This window comes from Ovis aries, chromosome 22 (genome assembly GCF_016772045.2).
Source record: "Ovis aries strain OAR_USU_Benz2616 breed Rambouillet chromosome 22, ARS-UI_Ramb_v3.0, whole genome shotgun sequence".
NCBI lineage: Eukaryota > Metazoa > Chordata > Mammalia > Artiodactyla > Bovidae > Ovis > Ovis aries.
Window position 1 is genome coordinate 14,606,110 of NC_056075.1, and position 24,268 is coordinate 14,630,377.

At 41.1% G+C, this 24,268-nt stretch overlaps 1 protein-coding gene across 4 annotated transcripts; it reads left to right on the top strand.

Moving 5' to 3' along the window:
- Nucleotides 1–1,991: 1,991 nt before the first annotated feature.
- On the top strand, nucleotides 1,992–23,878 carry CEP55 (centrosomal protein 55). 4 transcript variants are annotated; one of them, XM_042238514.1, is made up of 9 exons: nucleotides 1,992–2,261; nucleotides 4,209–4,417; nucleotides 6,422–6,697; nucleotides 9,349–9,417; nucleotides 17,020–17,170; nucleotides 18,414–18,727; nucleotides 20,063–20,134; nucleotides 20,824–20,949; nucleotides 22,771–23,878. In XM_042238514.1, exons 2-9 carry the CDS (start codon nucleotides 4,235–4,237, stop codon nucleotides 22,969–22,971), a joined length of 1,392 nt encoding a protein of 463 aa, XP_042094448.1. In that variant the 5' UTR covers nucleotides 1,992–2,261; nucleotides 4,209–4,234; the 3' UTR covers nucleotides 22,972–23,878. The 4 variants fall into 4 exon arrangements, with proteins under 4 accessions (XP_042094448.1, XP_011957958.1, XP_060260597.1 ...); XM_012102568.4 differs by having other exon boundaries at nucleotides 4,223–4,417; XM_060404614.1 differs by having other exon boundaries at nucleotides 1,992–2,035.
- The last annotated feature ends 390 nt before the right edge of the window (nucleotides 23,879–24,268 follow it).

Genomic DNA, 24,268 nt, shown 5'->3' on the forward strand with positions numbered 1-24,268 from the left:
TCCTTCTCTTATGTTTCCTACCTAGAGAAGTTCCTTAGGCGTTTGTTGTAAAGCTGGTTTGGTGGTGCTGAATTCTCTTAACTTTTGCTTGTCTGGAAAGTTTTTGATTTCTCCATCAAATCTGAACGAGAATCTTACTGGGTAGAATATTCTTGGTTGTAGCTTCTTCACTTTCACCACTTTAAATATACGGTGTCATTTCCTTCTGGTGTGTAGAGTTTCTGTTGAGAAATCAGCTGATAGGTAGGCCAATGAGTTTCCTGCCTACTCCTCTTTCTCAGGGGTCCCCAATCACAGGGGGAAGTTCGTGCCAGAAGAAGGGGCCTTGGGGAGCAGATGTGTAACTGAGGTGTCTGGCGCAGCAGGCCCAGGCACCAGACTCCTATCAGGTGCCACCCCTCTTCACACAGTTCCTACCACTTCCTGTCTTTTCTCTCCCCATTTGACACCAAGCTGAGCAGGCAGATCTTTCTCTCATCCAAGACATTTATAAATTTCTAGGGAGGCTCATTTTGCCCTTGCTTTCAACTCTAGGCAATGCATAGAATTCACAGCTTCACTAATCATTTGCCTCAACTTCCTCCCACCCTAATTCCATTTGATAAAATTAATACAACAGATATGAAAGAGCCCGACTCTAATTTTTCCATCAGAAATGTGAGCTCCTTGGAAGCACAGACCAAATGTTATCTTCTTTCTTTTTCTTTTATTCTTTAAAATTCTCTACATGGTTTCTCATCCACTCTATTTAACATAGGAGTTTGTTGCTTTTGGGGGAAGGTGGTGTGGAGCTTCCCCGGTATCTCAGTGGTAAAGAATCCACCTGCCATGCTGGAGATTGGGGTTCAATTCCTGGGTTGGGAAGATCCCCTGGAGAAGGGAACCTCTATCCACTCCAGTATTCTGGCCTGGAGAATTCCATGGACTGTCTAGCCCATGGAGTCGCAGAGTCAGACACGACTGAATGACTTTCATTTGTTGCTTTTTATGTAATAATGGCTGACATCAGTATTTACTAAACACCATGCACCTCACATGGATTCTCTCATTTAATGCACATGAAGTAGATATCCTGTGAAGTAGATATTACTATCATTTTACAAATCAGGAAGCTGAGGCTCGGAGAGCTTAAATAATTTATTCAAGATCACACAGCTAGTAAGAGGCAGTCAGGCTAAACTCGTTTGTATGACACTACTTTCAGAGGATGGTTCGCTTCTGGAGCCTCTTCTCTAGAGTTTATGCAGCGGTCTGAGAACGTCAGGCCCTGCCAAACGCGTTCTGCGCCTGTTTGTTTTAGTGAGAGAAAGCCCTCAAGGTCCAGGTAGCCATGACCCGGATTTAACCAATAGATGCCAAACCAGAGGGCAGCAATCTGGAGCAAACGCCTGCCTAGCTCGCTTCCTCTAGAGCTCCTAATCTCAGCATTCAAACTGGGCGTGCCTATCAATCCTTCCACCTGCTACACTCCACAGGGCTCCACCCTGATTTCTGGCAGGATGAAGGCTCACCCCAAGAGGAAAACAGGGAGGCTGTGCCCCCTTGTGGAATCCAGTTCTCCTATCTCGTAGAGGGCGAAACTGGTACTCAGAAGGGCGAATCAAACTAAAGGACGCAGAGTTAGTCCCAGCTCTCAGTCACTGGATTTATCTCAGCATTCTAATTTGCTTCAGCCCCAAAGCAGATAAACACAAATAAGTTCTTCACAAAAAAACCTTCAGTTGAGGTCTGAGACGTCAGAAAAGCGTTGACAAAGTTCCAGAAAACGTTGGCGGATCCGGGAAACGCCTTCCGGGCCTGGGCACCTTCCTCTCCACTTCAGCTCCACCCCTCCATCCGCAGCCCAGCTACATCCCGCACTCCTTTCGCACTCAGGTTCCAGGCCCCGCCCCCGGAGGCCGCAGCCAATCGGAGAGCCTCGCCCCCGCCGGCAGTGACGTGCCCCGCCCCGCAGCCGCGGGATTCAAACTCCCGGAAGAAGCTCCCGCGCCAAAGGGTGTGACTGGGCAGACCCGAGCGCTGCGCTTCGCCTCAGGTGCTGGCTGGCTGCGGGGAGGCGACCGCGGAGGGTGGCGGGGGCGGCCAGGACCCGCAGCCTTGAGGCCGGGTGTGACCGCGGGGGAGGCGGGATCAGTGGGAGATCGCGTTGGCTGGGATTCAATCTCTGCTTACCTTGGAGTCAGTCGCCGTTCCCTGGCGCTCACTTTGTGCCTGTGCCCGGGACGCCGTCGCCGATTGGATCCCGGCTTTCAGCTCTGCCCGTGAGTGTTAGCATCCTCTTTCAGACAAGCGCAGGGAGTTCTAGTGACTTGGCCAAGTCCTTTCCTTAGTACAGCATTTTGCGGATTAGCAAGCTCTTTCGTGTCTATTCTACAAACTTCTTCACCTCAGAGGTGAGAAGAAAGGTGCCTGTTTTTGCAGTTTTCTTTGCCTCTCTTCCCACTGGAGGTCTTATGTGAAGGTTTCTGTAGATTTGCCTCCACTTGTAGAAGACGTGGCCTGTAGTAGATGCTTTGCCCTTTACTAGGTATCTTAATCTTTCACCTTAGAATGGACAAAAATCCAGGGCTAACCTTTTCTGGTGGCTTAGTGGTAAAGAATTCGCCTACCAATGCAGGAGACGAGGTTCGATCCTTGGGATGGGAAGATCCCCTGGAAAAGGAAATGGCAACCCACTCTAATATTCTTGCCTGGGAAATTCTTCATGGACAGAGAAGCATGGTGGGCTACAGCCCATTGGGTCGCAAAAGAGGGGCACGGGACTTAGCGACTAAACAACAACAACATACATGCTAAGTCGCTTTAGTCGTGTCCGACTCCGTGCAACCCATAGACGGAAGCCCACCAGGCTCCCCCGTCACTGGGATTTTCTAGGCAAGAACACTGGAGTAGGTTGCCATTTCCTTTCCCAATGCGTGAAAAATGAAAGTGAAGTCGCTCAGTCGTGTCCGACTCTTAGCGACCCATGGACTGCAGCCTACCAGGCTCCTCCATTCGTGGGGTTTTGCAGGCAAGAGTACTGGAGTGGGTTGCCATTGCCTTCTCCGCAATAACATACAGGGTGACCCTAAAGGTCAGTTTCATAGGGAAGCCTTCTCCACCGCAGCGTCTAAGTAGGTCTCCCTTACTTTTACTTGTATCATTAATCACTGTACTTTTCTTTTACTGGATAACATTTATTTTACAAATTGAGGATCTATATTTGTTTCCTTGTTATTGCCTGCCGCCTCTGCTAGATTGAAAGTTCTGTCATGTAAGGGGCGTATCTCTCTTTCATTCTTGTTTTCAGCCAGTTTTTACCCAACACCTATTATGCTGCCTGGTAAATTAGGTTCTCCAATATTTTTTGAATGCATGAATTGTATCATATTCCTCTGGCTTCCTTAGTTACGTCATTATTATTATTTTATTTTGGAATCCATAGGTGGAAAAATGCTTTTTAAACTCCCTAATTAAAGCTACTTTTATTATGTGCTCAGTATAGACTTGGGTTTGATCTTTGGGTAGGAAAGATCCCCTGGAGAAGGAAATGGCAACCCACTCCAGTATTCTTGCCTGGGAAATCCCATGCACAGAGGAGCTTGGGCAGGCTATTAGTCCATGGGGTGGGAAAAGAGTCAGACATGACTTAGCAACAAAGCTTCTCCTTACTTCTTGTTCTTAATTCCTGCCATTCCTGAATTCTTTGAATATTGGGTCTCTTTTTCCTATAAATGCCTCAGACTGAATTCTTCTCACTTCTGCCCACTGTGCTCTCTGAACATTACAGTTAAGATAGAACTGAACTAGGCCTATCTTCTCAAACAGAGGACACACCATTATGTCAGGTAATGATGTTTCAATGTCCAGATATTCAGAATTATATTATTTGTCATTGGGTTTTTATTCTGGAGCAAAGTTTGTCTTTGTAATCTAACTTTCAGGTTTCATTTAACGGCTTAATCATTGGTTATCCCTCTATTTTTTTAAATGAAACATTTCTATTGAAATATGATACACATAAGAATCCTGCACAAACACAGACATACAGGTTGACATATTGAATACCTCCGTGTATCTACCACCCAGATTTAAAATATATATATTGTTGTTAGCAAGCTAGAAGCCATACCCCACTGTATCACTTCTATTTACATAGAAAGGTTCTTCTGTTTAGCAAATAGGTTATTAGATCTTTTCAAACCTGAGATTTGACCTTGTAAACTCAGATTTCTTTTTACAGGCACTTTCAGAGATGACTTCCAGAAATCCCAAAGATTTAATTAAAAGTAAATGGGGACCAAAGCCTAGTAATTCCAAATCAGAAACTGCATTAGAAAAATTTAGGGGAGAAATTGCAGCTTTGAAAACATCAGTAGATGAAATCACAAGTGGAAAAGGAAAGCTGATTGATAAAGACAGACACAAACTTTTGGAGGTAAGACCTTTTAAACTGTAGTAAGCTTTACTATGGGAGATGAGAAAGTATATGATATAATCTAGTTTTTATGTTCACTAAATGTAAACAATAAATCTAATCATGTCACCTTTGAGGTTTTAGATTTTAGCATGAAGTTTTAAAAACCCATTTAATCATGTACTTTGGCTACTTTACAAGTAATGTTTGTTTTCTGATTTTTTTAAAGGTAAAATCATTACAGATATCAGCATTTTGTGTTCTGTTACACTATATTTCCCTAATTTACAACTTGTTATGACATAGTCTGAAAAGGAGTTAGGAATATTAGAACTGGAAGGATTTAAAATTTAATCAGTTGAATTTATTTTGCAAGAGTATTTTTATTTTTCATAGTTAGAAAACAAATGATCCATACTAAATAATATCATTGGGTTTCTTTAAATTTTACTTTATAAGGCACATCATAAAACCAAATGATTTATTATTTTTTTAAACACGTATTGAGGTGAATTCTTATTTAAGCATGGAGAAATGATCTGTCACCAATTCTTAGACATAAAGATTATTTTGTAATCTGGTGAAAGAATCTAGTAGCTTTCCTGAGAGCTGTTTTTCTGGTTCATTTTACTTCTGACAAGCAATGGCTGTCAAAATCCCTTTATAATCAATTAAAATTAAACTTCCTATAACTTCTACCAGTTTGTTCTAGCTATGTCCATTAAAACTACACAGAACAAGTCTTTTTTTTTTTTTTTTTTATCCATTTGAGAGCTTTTCAGGTGTCCAAGTCTTCCCAGATGGTGCCAGTGGTAAAGAACCCACCTGCTAAAGCAGGAGCTTTGAGAGACGGGGTTTCGATCCCTGGGTTGGGAAGATCCCCTGGAGAAGGGCATGGAAAGTTATTCCAATATTCTTTCCTGGAGAATGCCATGGACAAAGGAGCTGGACAGGCTACAGTCCATAGGGTTGGACACGACTGAAGTGACAGCATGCATGCATGCAGATATACAAGGAAATCTTGCTTCCTCTTACTCATCGATAGGCCAGCCCCATATTCTTCAGCTTTACTGGCTTTTTCTCATCCTGGTCACTTTCCTGAACACTTTTCTGGTGTTCATGTACCTCTTGAATTAATGCTTCCGGATTGCACAGTCACAAACACAGATTCAAACAGTAGTATTATTTCCCCTAATCTGGATGCTGTACTCTATGAAATCTTAGAATTGTATTGGCTTCTTTGGTACTGTGTCATAATACTGTCTTATCTTAAGCTGGTAGGCAACTAAAAATCCCCTCATCATTTTCACACAACCATCCAACTCTGTCCCCATCTCTATTTGAATAACTGTTTTTCCCGCCCACCCTCAAATGTGAGTTTTTAGTATTAAGTTTTTTTTTCCCCTTTGTCAGCATGTGAAGCCATTTTACTTACTTTTTCTATCATCTCTATATTAGTGCTTTCTCCCTTTTGCCAGCAAGTTTAACTAACATGCCTTCTTTAACTTTCTAATCCTTGAAAATGTTGAACACTCCCTGGAAGATAACCTTCTAGATTTGATACCAAATCATTTATTAACAAAAAGCAAGTTTATGAATGTACTTTTATCCAGCTATAACATTCTGTAATAGCTGAATTCTGTTGCCTCAAGTTTATCAGCAAGCATGTGTCTCTTTGTGTGACTCAACTTTTAGCCATTAAGATGACTAGAATTGGCATGATGGGGGAATGATTAGCAGATAATCAGGTGAGAGCCAGCTCTTCTTTAGCTTTCTAAGTGGTCTCTCCTTTCTGTGTCCATGTCCCGTTTATTTTATATATATCTTAACCACAGCACTTATCATACTGCATTAATGTATTGGTCTAACTCTCTATGAGCTCTCTGAGCATTTTTTTGGTCCTGGTATCTGGTATAATGCTGACTTGATACATAATAAATACTTCCTAAATGCTTGTTGTAATGTACTGTTTATTTTTGTGTTTGACCTGGCCTTGTTCTAAGATTCTTCTTAGTTTATGTCTAGAAAATTCGAGTCCTGGAAGCTGAGAGAGAGAAGAATGTTTATCGCCTCACAGAGAAGGACAAAGAAATACAGCGACTCAGAGACCAGCTGAAAGCCAAGCACGGCACTCCTGCATTGCTTGAACAGCTGGAAGAGAAAACGAAGGAAGTTGAAAGAAGAGAACAGCTGTTGAAATCCTTGTCTGAAGAGACAGATGTGTTGAAGAAACAGTTGTCTGCTACAACTGCAAGGCTTGCTGAACTTGAAGGCAAAGCCAATACGCTTCGTCTATCACAGGTACTAATTTCTTTAAAACCTGATTTTTTTTTAATCTTTCTAATACAGTTTGTAATTATTATGAAGAATGGGTTTGTTAAAACATGCTTGTCAAATGGTGAAACAGTATAGTATACTAACAGGTTTACTTTTTTTTTTTTCATAGTCCTAGTCTTTGCTATAAGCAAAAATAGGTAATATGGCTCCCTCCACTGACCATACCATTGTTTTGCCTGAGGGAGTTTTCAGAATACAGACTCTGCTGTGTATCTACAATAGCCAGGAAGATTTTTTTGAATTCTTTTTTTCTATAGTTTGTACTGTGAGAACAGTGGCTTCATTTCTTGGTTATTTTTCATATTTGAGATACCCAATTAAAACAGCAAGTATGCTTTTCTCCCGTCTTGTGTTTTAGAGTCTCTAGTGTAGTAGAAAGCATGGATTTATGGGTAGGCAGCTCTGAGTTCAGATTCCACTTGCTAGCTGTGTGAGTCTAAACAAATTCCTTAACCTCTCTAGCCTTAGAAACAATGCTAGAATTCACCAGATCCCTCTCCTAAATCTCATTTTGCACATCAGTAAAATGAGGATAAGAGTACTGGAGATTAAATGTTACAATATATGTGAACAACCTAGCAGAGTGCCTGGCATGTGAAGTGAAAGTCGCTCAGCTGTGTCTGACTCTTTGTGATTCCATGGACTGTAGCCCACCAGGCTCCTCCATCCATGGGGTTCTCCAGGCAAGAATACTGGAATGGGTTGCCATTTCCTTCTCCAGGGGATCTTCCCAACCCAGGGATCGAACCTGAGTCATTGCAGGCAGACTCTTTACCATCTGAGCCACCACAGTGCTAAATAAATAGTTTCTTATTGATCAGACCTTTGATTCTCTTGAAAATTTGGACATGTGAATAATACTAATACCACAGCTATTAACACTTCTTACAGAAGAAAGGGCACTTCTCTGGTAGCTTAGATGGTAAATAATCTGCTTACAATGCAGGATACCTGGGTTTGATTCCTGGATCAGGAAGATCCCCTGGAGATGGGAATGGCAACCTACTCTAGTATTCTTGTCTGGAAAATCCCATGGACAGAGGAGCCTGGTGGGCTACAATCCATGGGATTGCAAAAAGTCGGACACCACTGAATGACCAGAACTTATTTAATCTATTGCTTTCAAATAAATGCTTCAGTGATGTTAAGGGTCTTTGTACTTTATCTCCCCCTTTAGAGTGAGGCTTCCTACTCTAAGAGAATTTGCCTGCCATTGCAAAAGATGTGGGCTTGAGCCTTGTGTCGGGAAGATCCCCTAGAGGAAGAAACGGCAACCCACTTAACTATTGCCTGGAAAATCCCATGGACGGAGGAGCCTGACAGGCTACAGTCCATATGGTCACAAAGAGTTGGACATGACTGAGTGACTTCACTTTCACTTTTACTTAAAGCTCAAGAATTAGTTTCTCTACTTATACAACAAGTGATTATTTTTCCGCTCATGTCACAGCTTATTTTAGGTTGGAGTGGAGGAGGCTTTGCTTCACAGAATCATTCAGAGATCCAGGTTCCTTCCTTCTAGTGGCTCCCTCTTCTCTCACAGTGCAGTCCTCCACCAGATCCGTTATACACAGCTGTGGGCTAGAGAGCATGTGAAGAACTGGGGTAGCCTGTGGGGTCTAGGCCTAGGATTGACATATCTCATTTCTGCTTACATTCCATTGGACTGAATTCAGTCTCATGACCTCACTAACCACAGGGAAGGCTGGGAAATGTGGTTTGCAGTGTGCCCAGGGTAAAAGGAAAGAAATATGATGAACTATCTGTGTCATGGTTTCCACTTGAAGGACTAAATTGAGAGGGGGGAAAGAGCATGAGAAAAAAATATATTTTGAGCTTTCTTGCCATCCTTCACACAAGTCTCTTTCCTCAAAGCTATTAAAAGACTGAAATGCAGCTTTTTATGAGCTTTGTTGGTTAGCTTTGGTACCTTACCACCTGGAAAATGAAAGTGTTGTCACTCAGTCATGTTCGACTCTTTGCGACCCCATGGACTGTAGCCTGTCAGGCTCTTCCGTCCATGGAATTCTCCAGGCGAGAACACTGGGGTCTTCCCAACTCAAGAGATCAAACCTGGATCTCCTGCAGGTGGATTCTTGACCGTCTGACCCACCAGCTTACCATCTACTTCCCGTCTTTTATTCCCTCTGAAAAAATGAAGAAAAAAGAGGAGACAAATTATGTTTTGAGTTCTATATGAATGAATACTAGTTAATACTATTGCTAATGTTGAATATAAATATAATTCTAGAAAACAAAATTTCTCTTTTATTTGACAATTTAATATTTTCAAGATTTCATTTAAGTAGGCCAGTTGCTTGGTTATGTTTCCTGGTGAAAATCAGAGGGCTGTTCATATCCACTGAAGGCTAGTTTGGTGATTCTGGGGTCCAGAGGACCTCAGATATCAAATTAGATATGAAATCTCAGGGTGTCCAATCTGCTTAGGAGGCCTCCAGGACATTTTAATTCCGCACTGCTACTCATCACCTGGCATGTACCAGTTCTGGATTTTGGGATGTATGTGAAATATACTGTCTTATTATGAAGGTAAATAGAATGAGGAAACTTATGTTCTTAAATTATCATGTTAACTAATATTGATTTACTTACAGACTGTGGCTACAAGTTGCTTCAATTCATCAATGAATAATATTCATGAAATGGAAGTACAGCTGAAAGATGTAAGTTCATTTTTATTTTGTTAAGTTATGACTAAAGAGGACTAATTCCTTTATTATTAAATTTCATGGAAATTGACAACAGTAATGCTGTAGCTTGAAAAAAATCTTTTGATGAGATGAAGAAATGAATAGTTTGAGATCATCTCTCTGGGTTACCACGTTTAAGTCTCTTTCCAGGCATTCAGGAGGGCTAGTTCCTGTAAGTATGGTTAGGAAAGCCTTGGAAATCTTTAGGCTAGAAGTCATCCATTTCTACCAAATAACTCAATAATATCCCATTTTCACTTGTCTAATTTGCTCAATAATTTTCTTATAGTAATGTAATTTAATATGTATTATTTTTTCTTTTTGTTTACCCATGCTAGATGTCCTCTTTAGTTTGAAATTATTCCCTTAGAAACAGGATTTGCTTTCCTAGTTTGAAAAGCAAATACATTCTTTGTGTATTCAATATTTCTTTTTCCTAGAATTGGATATGAGGTTAGCTGTATTATTCCAAACATGTCTTAAATGGATTGGTGGGTTGCATTGAAAATTAAATAAATTGGGGACATAGGACTAGTAGTCACAGTGTATTTTTTCAAATTTTAAGATTAGATATACAAAGTATGAAATTCTTGATTTAATTATTGGGTCAATAGGTAGATATTGTGATTCCAGAAATATTACTGGCATGTCTACCCTGATCTAAGTATGCTCTTAAGAGTCCTGTTCTATCTCACATACCAGGCATACCTTGAGGTCTATTTGATTTTCAAGAAAAGAATTTAAATCCGTTAGTGTCTGTATAGCTGGGTTCTAGAGTACCCTTGGGAGAAGGCAATGCAACCCGCTCCAGTACTCCTGCCTGGAAAATCCCATGGATGGAGGAGCCTGGTAGACTGCAGTCCATGGGGTTGCGAAGAGTCAGACATGACTGAGCAACTTCACTTTCACTTTTCACTTTCATGCACTGGAGAAGCAAATGGCAACCCACTCCAGTGTTCTTGCCTGGAGAATCCCAGGGATGGGGGATCCTGATGGGCTGCCGTCTGTGGGGTTGCACAGAGTCAGACACAACTGAAGCGACTTAGCAGCAGAGTACCCTTTTCAAAGTAATTTATCTAGAGGTAGCTAAAATAAAGAAGAAACACAATTCTTAAAGAACCATCAAAATAAGTTTGTTGTATGTCATGTATTATCCCCAGCATTTAGCCAATTGGAAAGAATGACTAGATGGAATCTGGTGAGGTTTCTTGAATTTTATAGTGTCTCTTTTAGCAAAGTGCCTGAAAATAGATGCTGTTTTCTTAAACCCATGTGTAATTTTTAGGCTTCTCAGTGTTAACTACTCCAAATATCAACTAAAGTTATTGTTATGTAATGATGATTAGTCTGGGGTAGAACCTGAGAGTCTCCATTTCCAATAAGCTTCAGGTGCTGCTGCTACTGTTGGTGGTCTGAGGACCGCTCTGTGAGAACCATTAACTTACATTTGAGGAGCGAGAGGTGGCCAAGCTCTGAGATGCTTTGGGATCTCAGCAGATCTTTCAGACCAGGGGGAGTATTATAGTTGGAAGACTGAGAAGCAGGGAAATAGAAATCTCACTCCTCAGAGTCTACACCGTCACTTTATTTGGCTTTGGAGGACTCAGCCATTCTAATCCTATACCCTCTGCAGAGCTCCCACAAAACTTCCTGTAGAGGTTTGCCCACCTGTTTTAAGAATCAGTGTTTGTTAGGCTAATATAAGTCCTAAAAATCTATTTTACTTCTCTTAGGGTCAAGCTGTATCATTCCTCAGCTATCATTTAGGTCTGGCTCATATTTGGAAATAATTACATGGAGTTAATGCTGTAATCGCATTCCTGATAGCTCACTTGGTAAAGAATCCACGTGCAATGCAGGACACCCTGGTTCGATTCCTGGGTTGGGAAGATCCCCTGGAGAAGGGATAGGCTACCCACTCCAGTGTTCTTGGGCTTCCCTTGTGGCTCAGCTCGTAAAGAATCTGCCTGCAGTGCGGGAGACTGGGGTTCGATCCCTGGGTTGGGAAGATCCCTTGGAGAGGAGAAAGGCTACCCACTCCAGTTTTCTGGCCTGGAGAATTCCATGGACAGTCCATGGGGTCACAAAGAGTCCGACATGACTGAGCGACTTTCACTTTCAATGCTGTGATCATTATCCAGTCTCAGTAACTTTAAAACCAAATAGCTAAATGTCAGTTTTAATAGGCGTTTGTTGCTCTTGATTTAAAAAATCTGGTTTATAGGGAATTCCCTGGTGGTCCAGTGGTTAGGACTCTAGGCTTTCACTGCAGGGGGTATGGTTTTGATGCAGCCAAAAAAAAAAAGAAAAAAAAAATCTGACTTTTAAACATAGAATTACTGAAGATAAATAGTAATTATTTTTAATTTGGAAAAAATTAAATTTGCAGAAAAGTTATAAGAATGGAAAATAGTACACAGAAGTCCACATACTCTTTACCAAAATTGAACTCATTAGCATTTTATCCCATTTTGTACTTTCTCTTTCAGTCCCCACCCCTATCCGCACACATACACATACATACAGACATAATATTTTTTCTGAACCATAAAATAGTTGTATAATCTATAGCCTTTTTAGCCTGTATACGCCAATGTATATTCCTAAGAATGAGGATGCTCTTACATGACCACCGTACAGATATCACCTTTACTAGATTTCACATGGACGTAATACTTCTGTGTAATCTGCCATCCGTGGTCTAGTTTTGTCAGTTGGTGCGTATTTTTTTCTTCCTTCAGGAAGGCTAGCATTTCAGTCTCTGTTAGAGTTTTTGCCCAAGGAAATATTTAATGGATCCCTGCCAAAGCAGGAGGAAGAGCGTTCATGGCATTCCCCACAGCTTCACTTTACCTACTTCTGTATTTTTATTGATAACTTGGGTGAACATGATAAATGCATGTCTAACAAATGTGTAGAGACACAAAGCTGGAAGAGATAACTAATGTGAGGAGGACTCTAAAGATGCAAAACTTATAATGTCAACATCCACTGACAGCTATCAGATCTACTTTTTGTTGCTTTTATACAGAAATGAAAGTAGACACAGTGAGATCAGGAGTAGAGAAATGTTTATTACTTTATTGAAGTAACATCGCCATCATGTGGCCCTTTAGAATAATGCCTCATCCTCGCTTTGGCAGCACGTTTACTAAAATCAGGCTTCCCTGATGGATCAGATGGTAAAGAATCTGCAGTGTGGGAGACCTGGTTCTATCCCTAGGTCAGGAAGATCCCCTGGAGAAGGGAATGGCAACCCACTCCAGTATTCTTGTCTGGAGAATTCCATGGACAGAGGAGCCTGTCAGGCTACATACAGTCCCTGGGGTCGCAAAGAGTTGGGCACGACTGAGCAACTAGCACACACACACGTGTGTTTTCCTTCAGTCGAGTTACACTAAGCAGCTTTTTTGTTAAGAACTTTGTGTTTGTGCCATCTCTTTTCTGGCATCCCTAAAGGATAAAAACTCATACCTTCTGGCTGCCACACTTTAATCATTGATAATAATTAATTCTCTCAGGTCAAGGATGAATTATGACACAAAGGATACATATTATGCACTTGTAAGACTATAGAAATAGTTATGATAGTTCTATGACAAGATGTTTTGATTACATTTTCATGCATTACTTAATGAGTAATAGATTTTTGAAAGTGTTTTATTCTTTTTGAATCACTAAATGTATTCTACTGTGTATAAGGAACTGCTCGATTCCTTCCTGCCCTCTCCTCTCTTCTCCGAACACTCTCAAACTCTGGTCTAGGTCTACAAGGCTTTCTGGTTCTTACAGGCATTTTCTCCACCCATGTTGTCAACATCATTCACAAACATTTATCAGGCAGCTTCTAGGTACAGAAACACAAATAAGGAACTGTGAAATAAAATATCTAAACAAGCCTGTGCCCAGCTGTCCAGAGGGCTCAGGGTATAGTTAAGATAAGAAGTATCATCAGGAAGCAATCAAGAGTTCATGAGTATAAGATGCCAAGCAGACTGAATGGAGACAAAAATCACTAGTTGCTTACGAAGGAAAGGAAGCTTGATAAGGAGGGTTATGGTGAGGAGCCTTGAAAGATAAGCCTGGACTCACTGGAACGTGATGTAATGTGGAATTTAAGTGGGCAGATAACATATGAAGGGATTGTAGAGCACTCTGCATGAAGGGAAGAGGCACAGAGGGTGTGCATTATTGTGTAGGCAACAAGGAAGCAGTGGAGGAAAGGAAAGGCCAGGCTGTGATTTGAAGAAATGGGAAGTGGCAGATTGTGGACAATTTTAATGTCAGCCTAAGGGAACCTAGCTTCAGTTTCAGCAAGTGTTGTCCTGAAGCTTTAAAATATTCTGTTATTAATATAATTAAAACAACTTGGCACTTTGGGGGATAGAGGAAGAGGTTGAACTGAACGTACTAGCTATAGCTATTTTACCTCAAAATATTAAGCGATCATTATATTAATTGACCTAGAGCTATTGGTCATGGCCTGTGTCTCCTCTCACTGTTCTTGATGAGGAAATCAGCCTCCAAGTAGGGGTTTATAAATCCCCAAATTACCAAGATCCAACAGTGAGCCGCTGCTCAAGCAGGTGTTTCTGTGGGGGTAGATAAGTCTTGGGCTTCCCTGGTGGCTCAGATGGCAAAGAATCCACCTGCAATGTGGGAGAACTGGGTTTTATCCCTGAGCTGGGGAGATCCCCTGGAGAAGGGAACAGCTACCCACTCCAGTATTCTTGCCTGGAGAATTCCATGGACAGAGCAGCCTGGCAGGCCGCAGTCCATGGGGTCACAAGTAGTCACACACGACTGAGTAATTTCACTTTCATGTAAGTCTTGGCTTCTCTGGGGCCTCAGATGGTAAAGAGTCTGCCTGCAGTATGGAAAAACTGGGTTCAATCCCTGGGTCAGGAAGATCCCTTGGAGAAGGAAATGGCAACCCACTCCAGTATTCTTGGTTGGAGAATCGCATGGACGGAGGAGCCTGGTGGGCTACAGTCCATGGGGTCACAGAGTCAGACATGATAGTGACTCACACTTTCATGTGAGGCAAGTCTTAGCACAAGTGCCACGGGCAGAGGGCTCATCACCAATGAACTTGGCCATTGGTGAAGGGGTTTTAGTATCTCTGTGTGTACCTCCTTCTGGGGCCCTTAACATTTTACGCCTGTGACGTTAGATTTAGCTGTGCGTCTTCTGTTTACACAAGTAGTCACTGAGACTTATTTCCTTAGCCTCCCAGAAGCATAGAACAAAAAGGGGGCGGCCCCTGATAGCTCAGTTGGTAAAGAATCCGCCTGCAATGCAGGAGACCCCTGTTTGATTGCTGGGTCAGGAAGATCCTCTGGAGAAGGGATAGGCTACCCACTCCAGTGTTCTTGGGCTTCCCTTGTGGCTCAGCTGGTAAAGAATCCACTCGCAATGAGGGAGACCTGAGTTCGATCCCTGGATTGGGAAGATCCCCTGGAGAAGGGAAAGGCTACCCACTCCAGTATTCTGGCATGGAGAATTCCATGGCCTGTATAGACCCTGGTGTCACAAAGAGTCGGACACGACTGAGCAACTTTCACTTTCACTTTCCATGCTTTTGGATGGAAGACCTAGATTGGAAAGAAGAGAAGAGTTGTAATTTGGTGCTAAAATATAAGCATTTCAAGACTTTGTTTTCCCTCTGCTACTCACAGGCGAATCTTCTTTGCTAGCTTTCAACTTGAATTTCTGTCCTGCTGCTACTGGCAAAAACAGAGGGTATGGATGAGGGGGAGGTGTTTATACAGTTGTGTATAGCCCTGGCAGGCTCCTTTGGCTTTGCCTTTGACTGAATTTCCAAGGATCCAATGGTTAAGACCAGTGAGAGTTAGAATCAGAGTATATATGAATTTGTCCCAGTTAACAATCAAAATATCAGTAGAATTTTTCACTAAAAAATTTCATAAATCTTTGGGCTTCCCTGGTAGCCCAGGGGTTAAAAATCCACCTTGCGATGCAAGGAGCATGAGTTTGATCCCTGGTCCAGGAAGATACTACATGCTGCGGGGTGTCTAAGCCCGTGAGCCTCAACTGCTAAATGCCTGAGAGTGTGGAGCCCATGCTCTGCCACAAAAGATGCCACTGCAGTGAGAAGCCCACACTCCACAACTAGAGAGTAGCCCCCACTCTCTGCAAGTAGAGAAAGCCCAGGCACAACAGTGATGACCCAGAGCAGCCAAAATAAATAAATAATATTAAAGCCTTTCATAAACCTATACACCCCTGTCCATATATGCCACCTTGATTTATCCACTAAAGTTAACGTAGCTTCTTATGTGAATATTTGCTAATATCTTGCCACAGATCAGGTGGAATGAGCCACAGAAAATGTAGAAGAGGTTTTATAAAATTTTCCAACTTACGCTAGGTGGCTGGTAAAGCATAGTGAGGTTCTTGTAGGAAAGATGTAACTGAAATGAAAAATGAACATGAACGGTAATGGTAAAGTAAACCACTTTCTCTGTTACCAGCTAACTTAAATAGACACTGCTTATTTTATTAATATTGTCCATCATTCAAATAATTCCTTGACTATACATTGGATGCAAAAGCTGAGAGTCCTTTTGGAAGAACATGGTCTGCCACTTCAAGGAACTTAATATAAAAAATCTGCCTGCAATGCAGGAGACATAGGAGATAACGGATTCAATCCCTGGGTGAGGAAGATCCTCTGGAGTAGGAAATGGCAACCCACTCTAGTATTCTTGCCTGGAAAACTACATGGACAGATAAGCCTGGCGGGCTGTAGTCCATCGGATCGTGAAGAGTAGGACTTGACTGAGCAACTAAGCACGCACAGTCTATTTGAAACAGCAAACACAGAAAAAAGCTAATGATGGTTGGTAAAATAAGTTTTTAAAATATGTAGGTATGTGTTTATAACAATTGAGTTCCTAAACCCCTATACAAACTAGATGAAAGGTCCCATTTGGGGATTTTTGAGCTCTAAAAGATGAAAACTGGTGATAAAAAAAGGGGGTGGTGTTTGAGTTTGGTTCTCTGGGAGGCAGACATGAGATGGAGTAGTCAGCAGTGCAGTTTATTGGGGAGCCACATCTGTGAAAGGAAGAGGAAGGCCCAGGATTGAGGCGGGGTCAGGGGTGGGGTGGGGTGCGGGGCGGCACTGTCAGAGCAGGATGCATGCCTGACAGCCTCTGTCCACCCCTTGGGAAGCCCGCAGGCAGAGCCCTCGGGTGGGTGGAAATGCCTCTTGAAAAGTACCTGTGCACTGCACCTCTACCTCTGCCACAAAGACATTCTAGTAACAGAGAGTGATGTGGACACCGACATGAGGCAGACTGTACAGGAGACAGCGGACAAGTGAACGTAACCCTGTGTGGACGTGACTTGGCCATGTTATTTGGAATTCTGAAGGTGTGTGGCCTTGGAACGTGTCTTTGTGTGGGAAGCTTTACAGTGATGCCTGGAATCATTCTGTGATACGAGCCATCGAGTATTTATGTGCTGGAAAAGACTGCGTCCCGTATGGTCTCTTGTCCATCTGAAGGGTTTGGGTTTTGATTATTGATTTGCTTTCATTTGCACTGTGAGGCTCTGGAGAAAAATCAGCAGTGGCTTGTGTATGATCAGCAGCGAGAGGTCTACGTGAAAGGACTTCTAGCGAAAATCTTTGAGTTGGAACAGAAACTGGAAACAGCCCCTCAGACACTCCTGCAGCAAACAAAAAAGACTGAATCAGAAGGTACTGGTGTAAAAATGTTCTTCTGGGTTGGCCTGCCTGACATTTTCCAAAAAGAGAGATGCATCAAATTTAGATTCTTATAGATCTGTGTTATAAAGTAAAACAAGAGCAAGTCTGCTAGCCTTGAAGTAAGAAATCCCATTTTAACCAACCCTCTGAATTCATCTCCCATTGTTTTCTGACACCAGAGGGCGAGAGGCGCAGGGTAAAGGGATCTTGCAGCTCTCCAGGCACGTCAAGTTTTTTCCACCTTGCAAATCCTTTCCCTCCTTCAAAGTCCTGCTCCAGCTTCATTTCCCCCGGTGCTAGCCTTGTCAGTGACTATCTTGTTATTCCGCTTCCCTTTAGCAGTTATTCATATCAACTCTAGGAGAAAGATTACATTTTTATACATGATTCTTCATTTGAATCTCACCCTAGAACTGAGGTGAAGTTCTTATCAGTGATGCTGTTTGCCAAAGGCTTTGTAGCTTCTCTGACACTGATCTCCATTGAGTTCACAAGAGCCTAAGAGCGGGGACAGAAAGGATCATTATTCTCGTTTTACAAATAGATTCACCAGTTCCGGGTGATGAGCCAGGAAAAGAAAAGGCTCTGTGCAAGACACTCATTTAAACGACTGACAGCCCCACTGGCACTGGAGCCTTGAATTATGGAAAGAGAAGGCTCATAATCTCAGAGCTTCACATTTGAATATTGAAAATGAAGCTAATGCTAAAACAGTATGAAAGGAATATCTCTAGAGATAATTCAAAACTGTTTATCCCTCAGGGGACAAAGTTACTACTGTATTGCCTTTATAAATTTGCTACACAAAAAGTAGGTCTTTAATTATGGGTGAAATCTAGCTTTTTCCTTTGGTAATATGATTTTTCTTTTCTCTCTCCCTCTCTTATTGTTTCTCTTACTTTCTCTGTGTGTGTGTGTTTTATCAAAGTGGTATATGCATTAATGTCTCTATTTGTTGGTTTGTTTTCTTTAGACATTAGTGACATTACCCTCCCCCAGAATAATTATATTACTCTTTCTGATTCTTCTATCTATTCATTTTGTAACTTCAAGTAGTATACCTGAACTTGTTTCTTATTCTGTCAAACATCAACCATGATCCCTGTCTCTTGAGTCTTCATTTTTGAAGATGAGGAAAAAAATGCAATCATGCTTACAGAAACATTTACGTTTATTTCTTCAGGAAAATTACCTATTTTGTAAAGTAAGTTGTGCCATGATGTGTTTGTCACAGGTTATCTTCAAGAAGAAAAGCAAAAATATTATAACCATCTCTTGGCAAATGCAAAAAAAGATCTTGAGGTGGAACGACAAACCATAACTCAGCTGAATTTTGAACTGAGTGAATTTCGAAGAAAATATGAAGAAACCCAAAAAGAAGTGCAAGATTTAAATCAACTGTTGTGTTCTCAAAGAAAGGCAGATGTGCAACATCTGGAAGATGACAGGCATAAAACAGAGAAAATACAGAGGCTCAAGGAAGAGAATGATCTTGCCAGGGAAAAACTTGAAGAAGAGAAGAAGAGATCTGAGGAGCTGTTATCTCAGGTGAATCTAACCAGCATGGTTTTCCATGGTTCGTAATCCAGAATTTTCATGGTACTTACTAAGTGTCAGGGGCTATTTTAACTACTCAGGAACCAGCATGGAACAACAGAAGTTCCTACCCCCTCATAGGAGTTCATGCTAGGAAGGGAGACAGACCATAAGCAAGTACCTAAATAAAACAGGGTAGTATGATCGAGAGAAATTGAGGCCAGTGAAGGCCTCACTGAGGAGATGGTATTTGGACAAAGCTGATGGCAAGAAGGCAGCAGTGAGGTGAGTGACTGGGAATTCCCTCCTGATGAAGAGATCACAGACACAAAGGTTCTGAGTGAGGAGGACGTAGGCATGTGTAAGAAGCTGAAAGAGGGGAGTGAGGAGGAGGTAGGCATGTGTGGGAAGCTGAAAGAGGGGGATCCAGGTTGATTCCTAGGCTGGCGCTGTGAACTGTTCTCAAGTTCACTCACTGTATATCCCCCATGTTCTATATGCTCACAGCCAGATCTGGAATGTTTGTCTCAGTAATGTTGGCATTACTTCATTAGGTTTATTAGAATTGAGTACTATTTCAAGAGAAACTTACTCAATATTTCCCAGCAGCATGAACTAATGGAAAACACATAATTTGGGGTCTATCCCAGGTCTCTCATCGAGGATACCTGAGGAAACTCAGCTAACTTCTCTGACTGACAGGTTATTTGTGTGTCAAATTAGTAATAATAAATCTTATAACCTCTTCTCACCTCGTAGGACTTCTGTGAAGGTCAGCTGAAAGAACGTAAAAACGCTTCGTAAATTAAAGTGCTAGGTAAATGTTAGCTACTGCTACTCTTAGAATAGTGATTTCTAAAATCCTCCAAAATTTGAGTGAGAGGGAAAAAATGGTCTTATAACATTTGCCTTCTCAGTTTTTACCATGCTCACTTCTGCCTAGAGGTGTGAGCAGTGATATTTATAGAAGATTAAGCAGAAATGATTGAAAATTTTGCTACAACTCTGTGGCTGAGGAGGCCAAGCTCTGCCAGCTTTCTTATCCTACTCAGAAATGTCAGTGGATGTTAGGACCTGCTTGTCCACTGCGACTTAGCGCTTTTTTCTACATTCAGTCTGTGCCTCAGGGAACTCGGCCCAAGCGGTACTGCTCAGCTACTCGCATAGATAGCTGTCCAGCTGTAGCTAGGACTCGCCCGGAAGAGCAGATATTGCCCTGGTTAGAGATGTGACATTTGTGAGCCTTTCACGCATCCTGAGTCAAGGTCAAGCTATAAGAATTTTTTTTTTTTTTTTTAAGCTATAAGAATTTAATGTGACAGTGTTGGTTCTCTTTACATCCTACAGGTCCAGTTTCTGTACACGTCTCTGATGAAGCAGCAGGAGGAGCAAACAAGGGTAGCTCTGTTGGAGCAACAGGTACTCAAGAGGGTTCCTTCTAAATCAGTTTAACCTTTGAGAAATGGAATTTTTCCTCAAGTTTACACTGTTGTATGAAAAACCATTTGTAAGTTCTAGAAAATGTTTTTTTAAAACCTTTAACAAAAATATTGAAAGTGACGACTTGTGCAAGCCATATAGTCCCATTACTATCTTTAGGCTAAACCGAATTCTCTGAGGTGACATGGCAATTTTCTTGACAGGTGGATGTTTGCCTGAGCAAAATTTCTTCTTCCCTAAATGGCTGGTAGTCTGACAGGATGTTCCTAATAGAACTACTTGATAACTTCAAATAGAACTCAGAGACCAGTTACTCTCAGAGACAAGAGATTTTTAGTATATTTTAGATTTTAGTATATTTTAGATTTTTAGTGTATTCGAAACCAGGGAACAGCCATCTCCTTCCCTTTCCTACAAAAAGGAGGATGAGGAGGACAGATTCTAACCAGCAACTTCTTAAGCTGCTCCTCACTCACTTAGACCTCACACTTTGGCTTTGCTCCTTGGACAGAGCTTCTTCATTTATCAAAATCTCCCTGTGCTCAGAGGAGTTCTTGCTCTGATGGCACAACATGTGCTTTTCTTGTGATACTAAAGAAACATCCAGTCAGGAAAACTAGACAGTATACAGTAGCTGTCATTGTCTTGTCTTGGGCACTTTTTTCCAGATGCAGGCATGTACTTTAGACTTTGAAAATGAAAAACTTGACCGTCAAAATATGCAACATCAATTGCATGTAATTCTTAAGGAGCTCCGCAAAGCAAGAAATCAAATAACACAGTTGGAATCCTTGGTGAGTCTGGAATGGTTAGACAAAAACTTATTTCATTTTTCTTTTTCTTCCATCTTTCTATTTATATGTCAAAGCAGTTCCCAAAATAGAAGGATACAGTTTAAGAATAGCTGTTTCTTAAATTAGTCAAATCAAATCCCTTGCCTCATTTGAAGCATCTGCCCTTTGAGCATCAGTTCAGAGTACTAGACAGAGGGACATTACTGGCCTCTTGGTAACGATAACATTACCAGTGCCTGGGATCATCCCCACCCACTCTGGGCTCTGTGATTCTAGAGGCACTGAACAGAGCTTGGTCTGGGGGACAAAGGGAGCAAGGCAGGGCAGTTTTAGATCCTGAACTGAAATTGTGCTTTTCTCTTTAAACAAAAGAAAGAAAAGTTGCTGCTTTTAGGGCTAATGGACTATTACTGTTAATATACTCTGTAGGCATACTGATTTAAGCACATTCTGTGGATTAACTTGAACACATAACCTTTTAAAACATTAACCTTTTTAATAACATTGCTTCTATGAGGAAATGGCTTTGATTTATATTCATTCTACTAATAAGCTTTGAGGGGCTTCCCTGATGGCTCAGTAGTAAAGAATCCACCTGCCAGTACAGGAGATCATTTGATTCCTGGGTGGGGAAGATCCCCTGGAGAAGGAAATGGCAGCCCACTCTAGTATTCTTGCTTGGGAAATCCTATGGACAGAGGAGCCTGGTGGGCTACAGCCCATGGAGTGGCAAAAGAGCTGGACACAAATTAGAAGCTAAAGAACCACACAGTAAGCCCTGGACTAAACCATTAGCCCATATTTTGTATATGATCCTTGTATTGCAGAATATTTGCAAAGGGTGCAATGTTACAAATAGAATTCTTCAGTTTTCAAAAGAGAAAAAAGCAGTTTTTAAAATCATTTGCAATTTCTTTATGAATAAAAGACAGAAAATAAAATTTTTGGCTGTTTATGTCATTGATTTTTATCATAATATTTAATATTGAAATTTATAATTCATTCCTGTTTATGACTGTTTATCAAAGTACAGGAAGCCAAAGAGTATACAAATGAATCCATAATTTTCCTATATTTTTCTTCCTTTTCCTACCATTCATCTTTACAGTATGCTGTAAAATGTTCATTTTTAGTTACTGACTATTCTAAATTTCTCAGGGAAAAAAATATGAAAATGAGATGTTACAAATTAATTATACAGCATCTTAGTCATTCCTGTGTATAACCTGTTTGACCTGCTAAAATTTTTTGCTGCTCTAAATTCCATGCAGTTCTTTATCGCTGAAGTTGCCTGTCTTTAACCTAGCAACCTTTGTCAGCATTGCCCATAGGCCCACCTTTACATGTGACTCTAAGCATTTTAATAAAACCTGCTATGTAAATACCTGATCCTAGTACTTCCTGGGTAATTTCAGTGATTTATAACAACCTCATAAGGGCTTCCCAGGTGGTGCTAGTGGTAAAGAATCCGCCTGCCAGTGCAGAAGACATAAGAGATGTGGGTTTGATCTCTGGGTAGGGAAGATCCTCTGTAGAAGGGCATGGCAACCCACTCCAGTATTCTTGGCCTGGAGAATACCATGGACAGAGAATCCTGGTAGGCTACAGTCCATAGGGTCGCAAAGAGTCAGACACAACTGAAGCAACTTTGCATTCATGTGTAACCACCTCATGAGTTACCAGTGTAATACCAGTGACCGGAGAGATTCAGAAAAAAATCTAGCTAGAGGGCTGAAGCAACTGGAGTATCTATGGAGCAGTTACAACTGCTGAATGGTAGGCCATCTATACAAACGTGTTCATTTGACACTTATTTTTCAGAAGCAGATTCGTGAGTTTGCCTTCACAGAGCCATTAGTCACTTTCCAAAAGGAGTCTGAAAACAGAGGAAAAGGTGCTTCACCAAAAAGTCCCACTGCTGCGTTAAATGAAAGCCTGGTGGAATGTCCTAAGTGCAATATCCAATATCCAGCCACCGAACACCGAGATCTACTCGTCCATGTTGAATACTGTTCCAAGTAGCAATGTGATTGTTCTTTGTTTTTGTGCCAAAAGATTCAATACTGTATCTTATGTTAGCTAATGGACATTTTGAATTGCTTATTTCACCTCACGTCAGAAACTGCCTGTCTACCTTTAAGACTCTAGCATAGCAGTGAATTGTTGTGTTTTGTTTTTGTTTTTTTGCCTGCTTTGCATTTCTGAGCATTGAATGCTGAGACCATCAACATTTTGCACTGTTAAAGTACTTGATGAAGAAAAGATAGTTCAGGTTATTGCTTGTAGGTCAAATCTGTTACACCAACAAGCAAATATTTTATGTTTTTCGGATTTTTAAAAAATCGAAGGCAATTAACCAGGGATCTTTATTGTTATTATTTTTTAATCCAAGCACTTCATAAGCCTACCATTCTGACTTTGATGTCCTTTGTGAAGAGATGGTGATGCTTTTTTCTTTTTGTTTATATTTCCTTTCTATGATAGAGCAGTTATTAGAAAAGTTGGGCATTTTCTTCATCTTTATTGCTGCTTACTGTCGAAACTGTAGACCTAGCTGTGTTTGAAGCACAAAGCAGATTCTGTTTAAGGAATACTCCTTATAGCCACACAGTGTTTTCTGTGATGTTAACTGCTATACCTTCAACTTGAATTTCATCAGCACATGTTAGTTAGCTAAAATTGTTAAAATGAATTTTAGCAAAACCACCGAGCCCTCTCTTTTGATATGCAAATGTTTTATTTATTTATTTTTGGCACTCTTGAAAGCTGGGTGATGTAATGAACAGATATTTGCTTATCTGAATATTTTTATACATGTGTGCATAAACCAAGATTTTTTAAAAAAATTTCTTCAGGTTTTCTAAAATGCTTAACACTGGGCTACTATTCGTAATGTAAAGGAGAAAAGAATAAAGAGTTATTTAATAAATTTTGCTATGAGGAGAGTATATGTATATAGACGGGTATTTTTAAGATTTCTTCCCTGAGAAGGGTGCCAGAGAGTTACAGATAAACATAGTGTAAAATGATTTCCTTTAGGATTGGTTTGTTTGATCTTCTTGCAGTCCAAGGGACCCTAAAGTCTTCTTCAACACCACAGTTTGAAAACATCAATTCTTCGGTGCTCAGCCTTCTTTGTGGACCAAATCAGGGTTTCTGAGGGGGTGGGAAGCATGGAATGTGCCTTGTCAACGAGTTCTCTAGATGCATTTTGGTGTATCACTGAAGACAGAACTACTGACTAGCCCAACCTTAACTCCTGGATGAAACAGAGTCCCAGAGAGGGGCGTGACTTACCCAGGTCACTTAGCAGGTTTGT